Source organism: Mustela putorius, unplaced genomic scaffold (assembly GCF_011764305.1).
Source record: "Mustela putorius furo isolate JIRA1106 unplaced genomic scaffold, ASM1176430v1.1 tig00000508_pilon_pilon_pilon, whole genome shotgun sequence".
NCBI classification, from domain to species: Eukaryota; Metazoa; Chordata; class Mammalia; order Carnivora; family Mustelidae; genus Mustela; species Mustela putorius.
In genome coordinates this window covers 3,848,592-3,863,163 of record NW_025421402.1, presented here as the reverse complement: position 1 = coordinate 3,863,163, position 14,572 = coordinate 3,848,592, and the positions used below count along the sequence as shown (strand labels likewise).

General features: G+C 53.8%; 1 protein-coding gene across 2 annotated transcripts; it reads right to left on the bottom strand.

Annotated features, from left to right (window-relative positions):
• Positions 1-949: 949 nt before the first annotated feature.
• On the bottom strand, positions 950-14,327 carry LOC101686945 (proline and arginine rich end leucine rich repeat protein). Of its 2 annotated transcripts, none has more exons than XM_004756353.2 (3): positions 14,149-14,327; positions 5,810-6,789; positions 950-3,575 (listed from the first exon to the last, which is right to left on the bottom strand). In XM_004756353.2, exons 2-3 carry the CDS (start codon positions 6,771-6,773, stop codon positions 3,400-3,402), a joined length of 1,140 nt encoding a protein of 379 aa, XP_004756410.1. In that variant the 5' UTR covers positions 6,774-6,789; positions 14,149-14,327; the 3' UTR covers positions 950-3,399. The 2 variants fall into 2 exon arrangements, with proteins under 2 accessions (XP_004756410.1, XP_004756411.1); XM_004756354.2 differs by having other exon boundaries at positions 14,159-14,327.
• Between the last annotated feature and the right edge of the window lie 245 nt (positions 14,328-14,572).

The window sequence follows — 14,572 nt, the reverse complement described above, 5'->3', positions numbered from 1 at the left end:
CCTCCTGGTTTCGTGCTCCCCCCACCTCTTCCTCACCAGGCAAAATCTGATTCATCCCTGAAGACCCAGCTCAAATGATGGGAGCGATTCTGGCGTCCCTCCACGGGTGTAGAAGCCCTCTCTGCCGTGCTCCTTGGGCCCTGCATCACCCCAAACACGTAGGACGTGGGATCATTCCATGGGCTTTCCCCTTTCCCATGCTAAGAATTCCTCACAGGCACGGACTGGGTATTAACTGCCCTTGAATTCTTAGCTGGGAACCTCGCACACAGTCGAGGTCCACTGAAACCTACTGAGTTGAACTAAAGCAAGTGTTAAGGAGGCAGAGTGGACGGGGCAGGGAGCATCTGACAGTTTTCGTTCTAAAGAAAATGGTGGGGGGCGCGGCGGGGAGGGTTATGTGTGCAGGGAAGCCCCCAAGCCCACTTCTGGAATCCACCTTCTGTCTAAAGACAGACTTCCGGGCACCCAGTTCACGCCCTTCTGTGCAGCCTGGAGAACCTTTGTTCTTCGCCCCTGTACAGCTCTGCCCCTGGTCTGTCTTCCTTACCTGCAGCTGCACCACTAGCCTGTCAGTGGCCCTTGGTGGGGAACCGTGACTGTTCTGTGTCTTTCAGTACCTGGCCCCAGACTGAGCATTTGGGAGACCCTCAACAATTTGCTTTCTGTGGTTTGAAGGAATCTGAGCCTCTGGGCTTCAAATGCAGCTATCGGATTTCTGATCTGACTTTCGGGACAATTTTTCATGTCGGTTGTGAGTTTGGGGGAAATTTGCCAAGAGAAGGCTTTGGAATTGTTTTCTTAAGAGGGTTTCTTAAGAATGGGATCCTTTCTCCACCTATCTCTTGGAACCAGGTGAGAGGTGGGATGTGGGCGGGGTGGGGGTAGGAGAAGGTGAGAGCGCTTCAAGGTAGTCTTGACTTGTTCACGCCGTCAAGTTCAAGGAGGAGATTTTTCATATTCCTTTATTTCCTCTGCTGTGAAGCATGTTGGAGTGTAAAAGTTGTTTCACAAGGTTATCATGGTTTTGAAGAAGGAACAGATATATGTAGAGTAACCCACGCATCTACTCACACACCTGTGTACGTAGGTGTTGGTGGCACTGGAAGAATGAATTTGTGTATGGAGGAGGGGCTTCCTGAAATCCGCGGGAGGTCAGCACATTGTGTGTGTGTGTTGGGGTGAGGGGGGGTATCGCTTAAAGGCAATTTCACTCAAATCCCTTCTAGCTTACAGCTGCAGGGAGCCATGGAGGAAAGAGACTTCATCTACATGGGGTTGATGAGATGATGGGGATGGTTTTGCTGCGAAACAAAAGTTTAGGTTTGCACGAGCCGAAATGTCCCCTGTCCCCAGAGGGACCACAGGCACCAAGCTCCCCTGAGGGCCTCCTCCGAGGGGCAGATGTTGTGAGGGGTGAAGACCGTGCAGAAGCGGGGCTTATCCAGGCCTTAGCACCGGGTTGCTTACAGCCACGATAATATATTGACTTTAAGCAGGAGCCTTGGAGAAACCAGAGGCAGCTAGGAAAGACGGGGCAGTTATATGGGAGAATGCGAGAGGGAGGCTAAGAGGAAGTGGGCCCTGTATTCTGTAAATGAGCTAAAGAGAAAGGTAAGATGGACTATAATGGGAATTTCTTGAAGTTAGGGACCTAGCTTAATCCAATTTGCTAAAAATTTCTGGAACTTTTCTCAGCCTAATGAGGCTGGGCATGTGTCCTCCTTGTTTCTAGAACATCCACCCCCTTCCCCCACCCCCCGCTGCCATACACACTAGAGAGCTGAAGAAGGGCAGCGTCTACTAGAAGAACGAAGGAGAGGGGGGAGGTGAGTGAACCCTGTGGGGCCCAGGCTCTGCTTGGAGGCCAGCCAAGCCGCTCACCTGGCCCAGGCAGAGGGGAGGGGATTTTCCAGGGGGAGGGACAGTCCATATAGGGAATAAATTACTGCGAGAGGCAGGGATAAGAGATAATCAGAGCACGGTTTAAAGAGTGGAGCCTCGGACTAGACCGGGAATGTTGGAGAGACCTGGGCGGGGCATCTTATCTACCCCCTTAGCTTCCAGACATGAGGGCTGTGGGCAGAAGGGACCCGCAAGGTCAGACAGCAAACAGGAACAAACCACATCCTCACCTGGGTTCCTGAAGGTTCCCACTTGTGCTCACTCGTGGTGGACATCAGCCCCTGGCCTCAAGGCCTCTGTCACTTTGCATCCTTTACATCCCAGAGGAGCGACCGTGCGCACGGCCCATGGCTCTTCAAGTTGGAACCTGAGGCCAGCTCCTTGACCTTGTAAAACCAGCCCAAAGAGAGGTGAGGAAGACAGGAGCCAGCTGGGAGCTGCACCAGCCACCAGGTGTCACTGATGTGCCTGCCTTAGCGTGGGGAAGTCCATCTGTGCTTGTGGAACAGGCTTCTGGGAGATTCCCGGGGTTCCGCCCTTCCCAGAATACTTTCTCATGAACTGCTTCCGGGCTTTGGACCGGAATGGGCCATCGCGCTGATTGAGAACAGATGGTGGGGTGGGGCTGGTGGCACCCGACCCTATGGACACCGAGGGGCCCAGGGCATCACAAGGGCAAGGGGGCTGCGGGACCCATCTGTACCCACAGGGCCCCCACCCCGGGGCTCGGACTCCCACCCCTCTCCCACTAGCTGATTCCAAGTTCCTGGAACTATTCTTCTCCTTGGCTCCCTGCTCTTACTCTTGAGATAGAGGCCCAGCCAGGAGGGCGTGTGCTGAGAAGGGCCCGAGCTGGTCCTGTGAAGAAACTGCCAGAGGCAGGCCCTTGTGGGAACCCTGACCCTCCACCCTCCTTCAGCCCTTCCCTTGCACTTCCTTGCTGGAGAACACGGGCTGGTAAAGAGCCAGCACAACGTCTGGTGCCAGCGAACAGGGCGGCAGAGCAGCATTTCTGGAAGGCGGGATCCATGGCTAAGGGGTCTGTCGGGGCCAGAGCTGCCCATGATGTTGGAGTCTCCAGCAGGACTTTCCAAACCTCACCTCTGGGCTGTTCTGACCACCTTCTGCTTCCTTCGGCCGGGACCAAGTTCCAGATGTTAGCCCATGGTCCCGACTTAGCCGGGAGTGTGAGGGTAGAGGAGGAGGGAGAGAAGCGGTTGTCTTTGGGCACAGCTCTGTGCTGCTGGGGCCAGAAGTGAGGATGTGCAGTGGGTGTCCTTGAGCTGGGTGAACCCAATCAAGCCCTTAGAAGTCTTGCTCTAAAAGCCTCAGGAGCAGCAGAGCACGTGGCTAGTCCCTGCCTCGGGGAGGTGGGAGAAGAAAGGCAAAGCTGGGAGTAAGAAAGGTGGGTAGAGGACGCGAACGGTGAGCACAGGCACCCGGGCCACCAGCCTTCAAGTGCGGTCAGAGGCGATCCAGGGGGCAGAGTAAGGCCTAAATGACCACGGACTGCAGCAGACGGAAGCACATCATGAGGTCCAGTGGGATAGGTGGCTTCAGATGGTTCCCGTCCAGCCGCAGGTAGCGGAGGTGTGGCACGTTCTCCAGATCCGAGGAGAAGTCATGGAAGGCAACTAGATTGTTGGGGCAAATCTGGGTCCCATTGATCTCTGTGGAGAAAGAAGGGAGAAGTCAGCCGGCATGTGGGTGGGGGCCATAGGGACAGACAAGGCTGGAGACAAAAATGAGGAGGGAGAAGGGGGTGGGCCGCTGAGGATAAGAACTGGAGTGCTCTTCTCTGGAAGTTGGCCGGCCTTGAGAATGTGTGACCAAGGATGAGCCAACCCTACCCACCCCCAGGCTCACTTTACTTTAGAACCAATTAAGTCAGAACCAATCAACCATTGTTGTTGGAAATTCACTTGGTAGAGTCATGGAGGAAGTCAGCAGGGAGCTGGACTTTCAGAGATGGTTGGGACCCCAGTGGGTGGAGATGTGGGGGATGGGGTTCCACTAGAGTGACCTCCCGATTTGAAGGAAGTTGTAGAGGCAGCGAAGGTCACAGCAGAATGGGGAGTAGTAACTAGCACAGAGAGATATCCTAGGGAGATAAGCCGGACAGGTCAGCTGTGTGGTAGGCTTTCAAATGGAAAACAAGATTCCATTGTCTCCTCCACCTCTGGTGAGGTGAGGGCAGGTTTGTCATCTTCTGGATGAGTTTCTTCTTCCCCCTAAATCTTGCTTCTTTCATCATCTGTAGGGTCAGCGTTGTTGTTAGTGATGCTCTTCTTCTACTTGGTCTCCTTCTTCTTCTCTTCATCATTGGAGTAGCAAAAAATCAGTGGATTTTTTTTCGCATGACCACTGTGACTTTGGACTATGACCTACCACCCAACTCAGTTCCCAGATCTGTGAAGTGGTGAGAGTGGTACCTGCCCGTCCGTCCAGATGAGAGGATGTTGGCAAAGGTATTGTGCAGACTGTCAAGGACAGGGCAAGAGGCAGCATGAAGTCATTGCTGAGAACATGGTTATCACGCTGACCTAGGGCTGGGCTCCACCCTCTCTGTCCGTTGGTGACACTGGAGATAGGTTGGGCACAGAGGAGACAGGTGGAGGGAGTGTGATTTTTCTGACTTTGGCATCCAAGGGCTGGATGTCCCCTAGCAGCCTGCCCTTCCACACCCCAAGAGAGACTGCTGGCCATTCTGCCTGGATTTTCGGCCTATCTAGCTTTTGGGGTAATGCATTCCATCAGTTCACGACCTGCAGGATAAAATTAAACAGTTTCCCCTTTTCCTGAATTTGTTTTTTGCAAGCTTTAAAAAAAAGCCCTCCCCTACTTCCCATAATTACCCCAGATGAGTGAATGAACCTATTAATTTGTTTCAAGATTCTAGAAATTCAACAATCTCCCTCTCATTCTTTGGCTTGGAAATGAAGGATTCCTGATGTTCTCTTAGGGGTGCTGCCCTTTCCCCTATCCCCTTCAACCCTACTGCTGCTACATTCCTGGTGTGGATGGAGCCTGGTTTAGTTCAAGGACCAGATAATATTCTCTCTTGCTTTTAAAGCGTTCTGTCGATACTCTGCTCAGAGCTGACATTGTTGATCGAAGAAAAGCTGGGACTTCCAGCCTCTGCCTCTGGGCTGCAATTTTTTCTCCTAGCCCAGGACCCTATACAGATTTAGCTTGGGCAAATTCTGCCTGAAATGTGCTATCTTATGTGATTAAGTAGTCCCGCCTTCCAGCTAAATTCAGAAAGCACCAGCACACTGGCTTGCTCTTCTGGCTGCCACATCTTTACCAGCTGCCTACCCCGAGTATATATCTGCCTTGCTGTGCACATCTTTTTAAGATTCTTCAAAACCTAGCCTCACGCTTCTTCTCCCAGCTGCCAGCTTGTGCAGGGGACAGGCCCAGGACATTTCAGAGAAGTGAGATTCAGAACATGTCACTGTTTTGCTTTCACGAGAATGTTCCAGACCATGTTCCATGTCTACCTTACCGGTAGATCTGGAGGGCAGAGAAGCTGGGACTAGTGAGAAAGGATGGGGAGGAAGAGCTGTTACCCTCCAAACATGGTATTCTGGGTACTTGGTCCATATTAACCTATTAAATCTTCATATCAACTTTGTGACCGAAGGTATTTTTCCCATTCTCATTTTACAGGTGAGAAAACTTCCGAGAGAGGGGAAATATCTGCTCAAGGTCACACAGACAGTAAGTAGCAAGGTCAAGATTTGAAGTCCAGTTCCACACTGGGTGCGTTTTTGCTCTACCCGCCCCCTCCCCCTCACTCTAAGCTCCTAGAAGGGATTGAGGCAATAAGCCTCCACTTCCCTGGCTGAGGCCGTGGCCGTGGCCATGGCTGTGGCTGTGGCCCCGCCCCGCCCCCACTCACTCTCTATGCTGTTGTTGTTGAGGTACAGGTGCTCCAGCTTGTTGTTGATGGCGGGCACACTGCTGATCTTATTGTGGGACAGGTGGAGCACAAGCAGGTTGGAGATGTTGAAGGAGTTCTTGGGGAGCCCCCGGTCTGACAGCCTGTTGTAGTTCAGGCGAATGAAGGCAAGGTTGGGGAAACCCTTGAAGTAGCCGTTCGGGATGGTCTCGATCCTGTTGCTGTCCAGGTAGAGCTGGTGAATGGCCGTGGGCACCTTGGGGGGCATCTTCCTCAGGATATTGTGGGCCAGGTTGAGCTGCATGAGGTTCTTGAGGCCCTGGAAGGTGTCGGGCTTGAAGACACCATCGCTTAGCTTGTTGTGCTGGAGATCCAGGAGCAGCAGGCTGTCCAGCTTGCTGAAGACGCCAGGCGGGATTCTGGAGATCTGGTTCTGGCTGAGCCTCAACTGCTCCAGGTGCCGGGGCAGGGCCGAGGGCACCTCTTCGAGCTGGTTCTTCTCCATGTAGAGGAATATCAGACTGGGCAGTTTCTCCAGAACCTTCTGGTCTATCTTGCGAATCCGGTTGTTATCCAGGTTGATCCACCTCAGGCCGGTGGCATTCTGGAAGGACTCCACGGGGAGCTCCGTTATGAAGTTGTTCTGCAGGTAGAGGTAATGGATGCGTGGGGGGATGACAGGGACCTTCCGGAGGTTGCGGCTGTCACAGTAGAGGGCGGACGGGAAATCCGGGGGGCAGTAGCATTCCCGGGGGCAGTCAGGGAAGATAGAGGGGGGTCCTGGTGGGAGAGGAGGGGGCAGGTCTGTAGGCTCCGATGGCTCATGGGGCGGAGGAAGGCTGGGTGTGGGCCTGAGTTTGGGTCTGGGCCTGGGCCTGGGTCTTGGTCGCCTTGTCAGCTGGCCTTGGGCCACTGAGGCCAAGATGAGGAGAAGTGGGAGGAGCCAGTAGAGGGATGACCTCATGGTCCAGGTGACACACCTGCAGGGAGGAGACACAGGAAGTTACTAGCCTGCTGGACCTCTGGAGTTAGAGGCCCTGTCTTGGCACAAGAGTTGGCCAGGATGGGCTCCAGGGGGGCCGTGGGAGAGACCTGTCAAAGCATCTCTTGTCGGCCTGTACCCAGCAAGTAAGAAAATAACATGGACTTGAGGGTCGGGACCCCCAGCCAAAGACCTAGCCTGCTCTGGTGAGGGTGAGCCATCCTGGCAGAAGGCACACATCAGCTGTGACTCAGGAGCTCTGGGACTTGCTGGAGAAGACCCTTAGCCTCTCAAGTGCTTGGTCTCCCCACTTACAGCGTGAGAAAATCATCCTGTTCCTAGAAGAGGGATGTTAGGAGACATGAGCCATAGGGTCCTAAGCGGTCCATCTGGAAGGGTCCTTAGAGATCCCACAATTCAGTTGTTTTCAGACTGTGCCCCCAGTTCTGTGGAGTCCCCCGAGGGAGGGAGACCGAGTGGGCGGCCCTGGGACATCCCCAGCTCGCCCCTGTGCCAACCTTAGCACTCTGTATTTTTAAATCTGCTGTGTAGAGAGGTTTGGCCAAAGCATGTATTTGAAAGAAGTGCCGTGTTGTTAAAAATGATTTGAAATCCACCCTTCAAGCCCAGATTCTGTGATTTACAGAAATGGGGGGTCCTGGAGGGAGGAAGTGGCTTGCCCAGGCGAGGAATCTATTGAACAGCAAACCCGGGACAAAAACCTGGGCAGGGGGGTCTCCTGACTTCCAGAGCAGGGCTTGCGGAGGTCCTGGAAAGAACGGAAAATGCTGTAGACACGCTCCCGTCTTGGGTCCGCCCCTGCTTGCTCCCCCCACCCACCCACTCCGGGCTCAGGGAGCGCTACTCTTTGCCAGCCAGAGGCACACCAAGAATTTCTCCCCAGATGTGGAGGCTCCTGTGAAAATAAACAGGGCAAGGATCAAAAGCTGTGGGGAAATCACTTTCATTTCTTCTGACTCGATCTCGCCGCCCCCACATCCACTGGAGCTGCTGGTGTTGAGACTGGATATGAAGAATTTCCTGCTGGCCCCTGTGACATAGCGGAATAGGTCATCAAGGGCTATTTTGGGGCTGTGCTCCCCAGGGGCTCTGATGAGCCTTCAGAGGGGATCACGTGGGTTGTGTTGAATCAAGCTTGAAGAACAGCGAGAGGACCAGGACTGCCCACTGACTGGCCGGTCCCCTAGCTACCTCCCCTGGCCATCCTGTCCGCTCTCCCCCACTGGGGCCTTCAGTCGTCTCTGTTCCCACACTGCTTCCCCTGGCCCACCTTGCTACCAGTCTCAGGAGGTGGTGTCTGCCCCTCCCCTTCTGGAGTCCTGGTGGGGGGGCCGGGGTATAGGCTCTCTGACCTAGGGTGGGCCTCCACCTTGTGTCCCCAGCTGCATCTGGACCTTGGGATTTTGCCCCTGGGCCAGGCCTCTCACTGGATTTCCTCTGAGCCCACATGAGCTTCCAGGCCTCCCTTGGATGCTTCTTGCTGGCTTTGCTCAAAGGAAGATGCTAGAAACCGCTCACCAGCGGCATAGTCCTGGGCCAGGGGCTCAGGAGGCACTGAAGGTGAGAGAGGGCAGAGCACAACCCCAGGGGGTAGAGGGTGTCTCCCTGCCCCTTTTAACAGACACCCTTCGTGCCTACCCTGCTCGCTCTCTGTCATGCGCACACACACACAGACAGACACACCTCCCCGCACCACACACATAACCAAGTTCATTTTCACATGTTCACTGTGTGTATGTGTGTGAGTCCTTACACAGTACTCTGAGAATGGGAGGGAGGGACAGGAGAGAGGGAAGGAACGGGGAAGAGATTGCCCTGTGGCCTCTGTTCCTTCTCCATCTCCCATTTAGGGGGTCCCTCCCCAAGCGGGCCTCTCCAAGGGGGTCCACGAGGGTCATTTCCCTGGCCTCCTGTCACGAAGAAGAACCATGCGGTTAGATCCTTGGCTTTACCTCCAGCTGAGGATCCAACAGTCCCACAGGCCTGAAAAGAACAGACAACCATTGTAAACTCAAGCTCACCACTTAGGATTGGTGAACTATGAATTAATATGTCGTAAGTCCTATAATTTTCTTGAAGATAGCACAGTCATATGCCCTTTAAAGGGGTGGTTAAAGATTAGTATGCGGAATGCAAACATTTTTAAAAAGCCCCAATGTTTATGGCCCTATTTGTTCCAGTGGGTTTTTTTTTTTTATTTTCTGATTACCTGGGAGCCGGAGATAAGCCAGAGGTTTCTCGGGATGGGAAGTGCTGCTTCAGGGAGGCTCCCCAGACCTGGCTGCGGGCTTCCCCATTTCCTTTCCCTGCCTTTGTCACCAGCAACATCTACCAGGTATCAGACCTTGAGTTAAGCAAGTAAAACTTGTCCAGAGCGTCCAGCAAAGGCCCCTCTGTGGGGCTCTGGGACTGCTCACGGATGTCCCCGAGGGGCTCATGGTCAGGAGGGAGAGTGCTCCTTCCATCCACAGTGAGCATAAGTCTTCCCCATCCCGAGCTCCTGCGTCAGACCCTTTTGGAACTTCTCTTATCTTCCCCTCACTCCCAGGCCTCAACCCCCAACCCGCTGTGTGACCTTTCTACATTCCAAACCTCTGAGGCTGGCCAAGCTCCTCTCAGAGCCAGGAGGAGGGTTCGGAGGAAAAGTTCTCTGTGCCAGTCCCATGGAGAAACACTGCCTCTGCTCAGCTCCCCTTCTAAGCCCCAGGGCTCAACCACTCTCTACTGTGTGTGTGTGTGTGTGTGTGTGTGTCTGTGTGTCTGTGTGTGTGTGTGTGTGTGTGTCTCCATGCTTCTTTCTTGAGAAAACAGAGTTCATTTCTAAGGCTTTTTACAATGGGCAACGCCTCTTCCTGCTGTAGCCCGAGTGTCCAGAGGCGGAGGTCCTGACCGCAGCCCTTGCTCCCCGCGGTCCTCAGCGAGGTTCCAAGTCCCCGAAAGCAGAATCTGTGTGACAGGGTGGAGGCCCCTGGACTCCGAAGCCCGAAGTCATACTTCTTCTTCTGCCTTCCAGAGCCTTCCGTCCAATCATAAACACCCTTGGGGTGGGAGAGGAGTGGGCACGATTTCTAAATTCCGTGCTCTCTTGTAGGCACACCTCCCCAGCCCCAACTTTCTCGCCAGGTGGTGCTCCCCGCTCCGTGGTCGGGCTCCCATGCCCCAGCGCCCGCAGTTCCGTGCCCCAGCACTGGCTCAAGAGAGCTGCTGCTTCACGGGGGCAAAGCCCAAGCTAACACCCACTCTCTCGCTTGGGAACATTCCCTGCGAGAGTTCTCAGCTGGAATTTCAGTTCCAAGTACTGGAGATCTGGGCTTGCATCCTGGCTCTGACCCTCCTCCCCTGTCTCATCATTTGTGCGAGGACAAAATGAGATCACTCGCATATGCTGTAAAGCAGAAAATCTCCACCAGGGGCAGGGGGTTCCTCTCTTCACCTATTTATTTATAAAAGAGCCGGTTCTTGAGCGAGACTGACTTTTAAAGTGAACTGGCCCTCATCCCTGCCTGGCTCATGAGTTCATTCATTTGAGGCTCGGACGCCCAGGACTAGCGCAACACTGAGGCTCCGGGCAGGGCTGGGCTGAAATTCACGTGGGTTTGTCACATCAGTACGGGCAAATTTAAGGGTGATTGGTTTTACTTGGAGAGTCTGGGATTGGGGCTGGGCTGGGAGGAAGGTTGCGTGTGTCTCCCCAGTGGGTTGAAGGAGGATTACTCCACACTCCAGTTGACCCTTCAACGACACGGGTCTGAACATCGTGGGTCCACTCACACGCAGATTTTTTAGTACTTGCATGTACAGTCCTATAAACGTGTTTTCTCTTCCTTATGACTTTTCACATCACATTTCTTTTCTCTAGCTTACCTCATTTTAAGAATGCAGTGTTAGCATACGAAATATGTGTTAATCCACTGTTAACCTTCTCGTCACTGGTAGGCTATCAGTTTGGGGGGGAATCAACAGTTACATGCAGATTTTCGACTGTGTTGTGCGGTTTGGCACCCCAACCCCTGTGCTTTTCCAAGGGTCAGCTATACTCACTGGCAGTCTTATTCTTGCCAGATTTCCTGCTTAGTTGGTCATCCCTAAGCCTCCATGTCTCAGCCAGTCACCCCTCTGTGGAGAAGGGGGCTGTCCCTGGCCCCAGAGCCACAGGCATGGACACTGGGGTGACCCTCTTTCTTTGTCCCTTCTGTTCTACACCCAGACTTCTGAAAGCTGTCCGGCTCCCTTTATCTCTTCCAGAAGCCCAGAAGGAGGCTGGAAGCCAGGAGAATCAGGTGGTCATTTGCTAGCAGAGGAGTTGAGACAAGCCGCCTTCCCCTCCAGGCTGCCTGAGCCCCTCCAAGTAGGGCTCATGTGGTCCTCAGGGAACGAGCGGTCTGATATGGAGGCGATGATGACTTCAACACTACTGATGCAGTCCTCCCTTTCCTGGGGGGTGAGTCAGTGTAAGGGTGAGCTGACTGGGACAGTGGGGATACCAGACCTGGGGGAAGGGTTCTTGGCCTGTCTTCCGCTACCTAATTACGTGACCCTGTCTTCAGCCTCAGTTTCCTTACCTGTAAAATGGGGATAACACATTTTCCTGTCCCTATATTCCTCACCCAGTTGTTGTCAGAATCAAGTGTGATAAGCGACTTTAAAATGAACCACAGATCAAGAAATACTAAAAATAAATATAACACTATTATGCAGAGACCATCTGTCTCCTCAGCGTCTACCACAAGGCAAAGTGTAAACAGAATGAAGTTTTTTTGGCCTGAGGCCACTAGTCCAGAAGAGCACATCTTCCCTTCTGAGGGACGAGGAACGGAGCAGGGGGAGAGAGGGCTGTCCTCTGACAGCCTGGTGCCTCACTGTACCCTTCGTCCTGCCTCTATCCCCAGCATCCCCCATCCCTGAAGAAAGCCTTGAAGAATCTGTCTGATGCCTTGAGCACTCATAGAGCTGGGTCCCAACCCCGCAAGTCTCCTGTTGCTGGATCCGCTGGCGCAAACCTCCCTCTGCTGAGCTCCATTGTCCCGTCTGTAAAGTGGGCGTATTAACAGCTTCCTGTCAGATTGTTCTGAGGATTAAATGAGCAAATGTGTTTAAAGTGAGTGCTCAGTGAACATTAAGCTGCTGTGGGCGTATTTTCAAAGTAACTGTGTCTCTTTCCCTCTGGCTTAGCGAGAGGGCAGCCCTGCCCTCCACCCAAAGGCAGAGACGGGTGGGTGCTGGCTCCTGGATCTCCCCCAGCTCTTCCACACAGAGCAGTGTCCTCCCTTTGGGGCCTGTGATGCCACACATGGGTCTTAGAACCAACTATCTGGAGAGGCCACAGAGGCCCCCAGTCGCCTGGGGTGGAGGGAGGCTTACTTTGTCTTTTCAATTCACTAACCCCACCTGAAGCCTTTCTGTGGCAGTGTGGGGATGCTGGCCAGGGAAGGCTCAGTCCCACCTCCTTAGCTGGCTCTGGGGCCCCCTGTGATCTCTGACTTCCCCTCACAACCTTCTGCACCTGGCTTTTTTGCCCCTTCCAGCCTTGATAGTCTTCCCTCACCTGCCCAGGAAATGGGGATGCCCACCGGGGAGGGGGAGGAGGAGTGCAGAGCCTGTCCTGGCTCTGAGCACATCAGGAGAGACAGCTGTGGGGCAGGGGGAGAGGAGATCTAGGAGGGATGGGGAAAAGGCCCAGTCCAGTGCCCAGGGCAGGTGCATTAGCAAGTGAGAGGAAACAAGCTCTTTGGAGCTATCTTGGGGGAACTTTCTGGGATGTTCTGTAGGATGTGGTTGCCGGTGCTTTCAGAGAAGGAGCGGAGAGCCCACAGCAGATCGCCCCTATTCCTCCAGGAGCTTGTTCCCATGCCCCAGAAGACGGTGGCCCATGTGGAACACTCTGGAGGTCCTCTACCAGACGGCTCTTGTCCAGGACACCACAAAGCTCTTCTGCCCAGCTAACACTGCCCTGAGTCCTGGGCCCCTGACTCAGGTTCTCAAACCCTGACTGACCGTCAGGAACCCTTCAAGCATTAAACAGGAGATTCCTGGGCTCCATCTGGAAGGTCTGGAGTGACGGGTCCAGACATCTATATTTTTAGTAAGCTCTCGGGCCCCCCACCTTGCCCCAAGTGATTTTGAAGATAGAACATATTTGGCAACCCTGATCTGCCCATCGACCTGCCCCGGGACACACTCTCGCTGCTATGGCAGACTTGAATAAGTTGCGGGGAGGGAGGGGCTACCTGGAAAGGAGCCCCATTCAATGACCCACTTTAGCTTTCCCCTCCCTGACTAAGGAATTACTGTCTTCTTGCCCTCTGCCACAGGCTCCTTGCCTGATGATTTTGAAATAGCTTTAAAGCGAAGCCTTTTCTGGCTGCCTGCAGAAAAAAAAACCAAACGAGCTACCCCCAGAGCTGGGAATTCGGACCTCCAAGTCTTGGAAGCTGGGTTGCTTTCTTCCCTTTCTTTCCAAAAGCCAAGTGGTTTGGACCAGAGAGGGGAAGGCAGAGCTACTGGGAAGACTGTGCGGGTTGGAAAGGTACTTTTTCTCCCTCCTACCCAATTAAGTTCTAAAGATTGAAAAACCCCCTTCCAGTTCCTGCTCTGGTTCACCTCCTCCCTCTCGGCCTCAGCTTAGGACACAGGATTTTCTTTTGGCTCTGCCATCTCAGTGGGAAAGCGCACTTTCTCTTTGCTCTTCCAGCTGGGGAAGCATGTGAGAGTGTGAAAGACAAGATGGAGTGTGTGTGTGTGTGTGTGTGTGTTTGTGTGTGTGTGTGTGTGTACAGGCAGCTGGTCTCCGTGCTCCGGCTCAGCATGTGGGATGCCTAGTGTGGAGGTGAACAGACAGGACATCTTTCTACTGCGTGTGTGTGTGTACGTATGTGTGTGTGTGCAGTGAAAACGCAGCCTCCATGTGACATGTGTGCGCCCTGGTTGGCAGTGTGTGACGATACACGAAAGGTGCAAAGAAATGGGTTCTAGAGTCAGGTTTCCATAGAAACACCTGCTGTGTAGGAATACTGTGCTCCGCTTAACTCCCTGTGCTGCGGCAAACCTCTGAACCAAGAACGTTGAACTTGTGCATGGAGCAAATACATGGGCAGAGTGAGGGAGAGAAGGCAGAGGAGGAGGGCTCAGAAGAAATGTGGAAGCCTTATTGGAGCTCATCTGAAAGGCGTCTTTCCTACATCAAGAGGAGACGAGGTGGTGGGAGGAGGGAAGGAAGGAAGGAAGGGAGGTAGAGAGATCAGCAGAGACCAGATCAGCAAGGTCAGTGGGACAGAGATCGATAGGAGGAAACCTGCTGGAGGAAGGGGTCTTCCCCCCATCTCCCCACTGGGCTTACCTGCACGCACCTGCCTCTCCTCTCAGTTGTGGGCTTAGTCCCCCGGCAGGGCTCCCCCTCTTCCTCCCCAACCCTTTCGGTGGAGCTGTGGCAGCAGAGAGCCAGCCAGAAGTTCTGATCTCCCAGTGGTGCCTGCGTGCTTGTGTTTGCCTGACTTTTCTTCTACCAGATCCTAGTGGGGTGGGGAGGTTAGGTTAGGGGGAGGGACAGGCAGATTGTAGGGAGGGAGGAGAAGGAGGAGGGAAGGGAGGAGTGGGGGAGGGAGGGAGGCAGGGAGCTTGGGAAAGGAGGAATGACAACAATAAAGTCTTTATTTGGCAGCCAAAACTCCCAGAGACTCCATCCACACACCATGCCCACTAACGGACTCGTTTTTAATAACATTTCCTTCTGCCGCTGTTGCTTCTGGGGGGAGATGGTTGGA

What these genes read in the sequence shown, in the direction of transcription:
- LOC101686945 (XM_004756353.2), bottom strand. Translation starts at nt 6,773, where the DNA reads ATGAGGTCATCCCTCTACTGGCTCCTCCCACTTCTCCTCATCTTGGCC. An exon ending in CAACAACAACAGCATAGAGA is followed by an intron (nt 3,576 to 5,809) that starts GTGAGTGGGGGC and finishes CTTTCTCCACAG; the next exon opens with AGATCAATGGGACCCAGATT.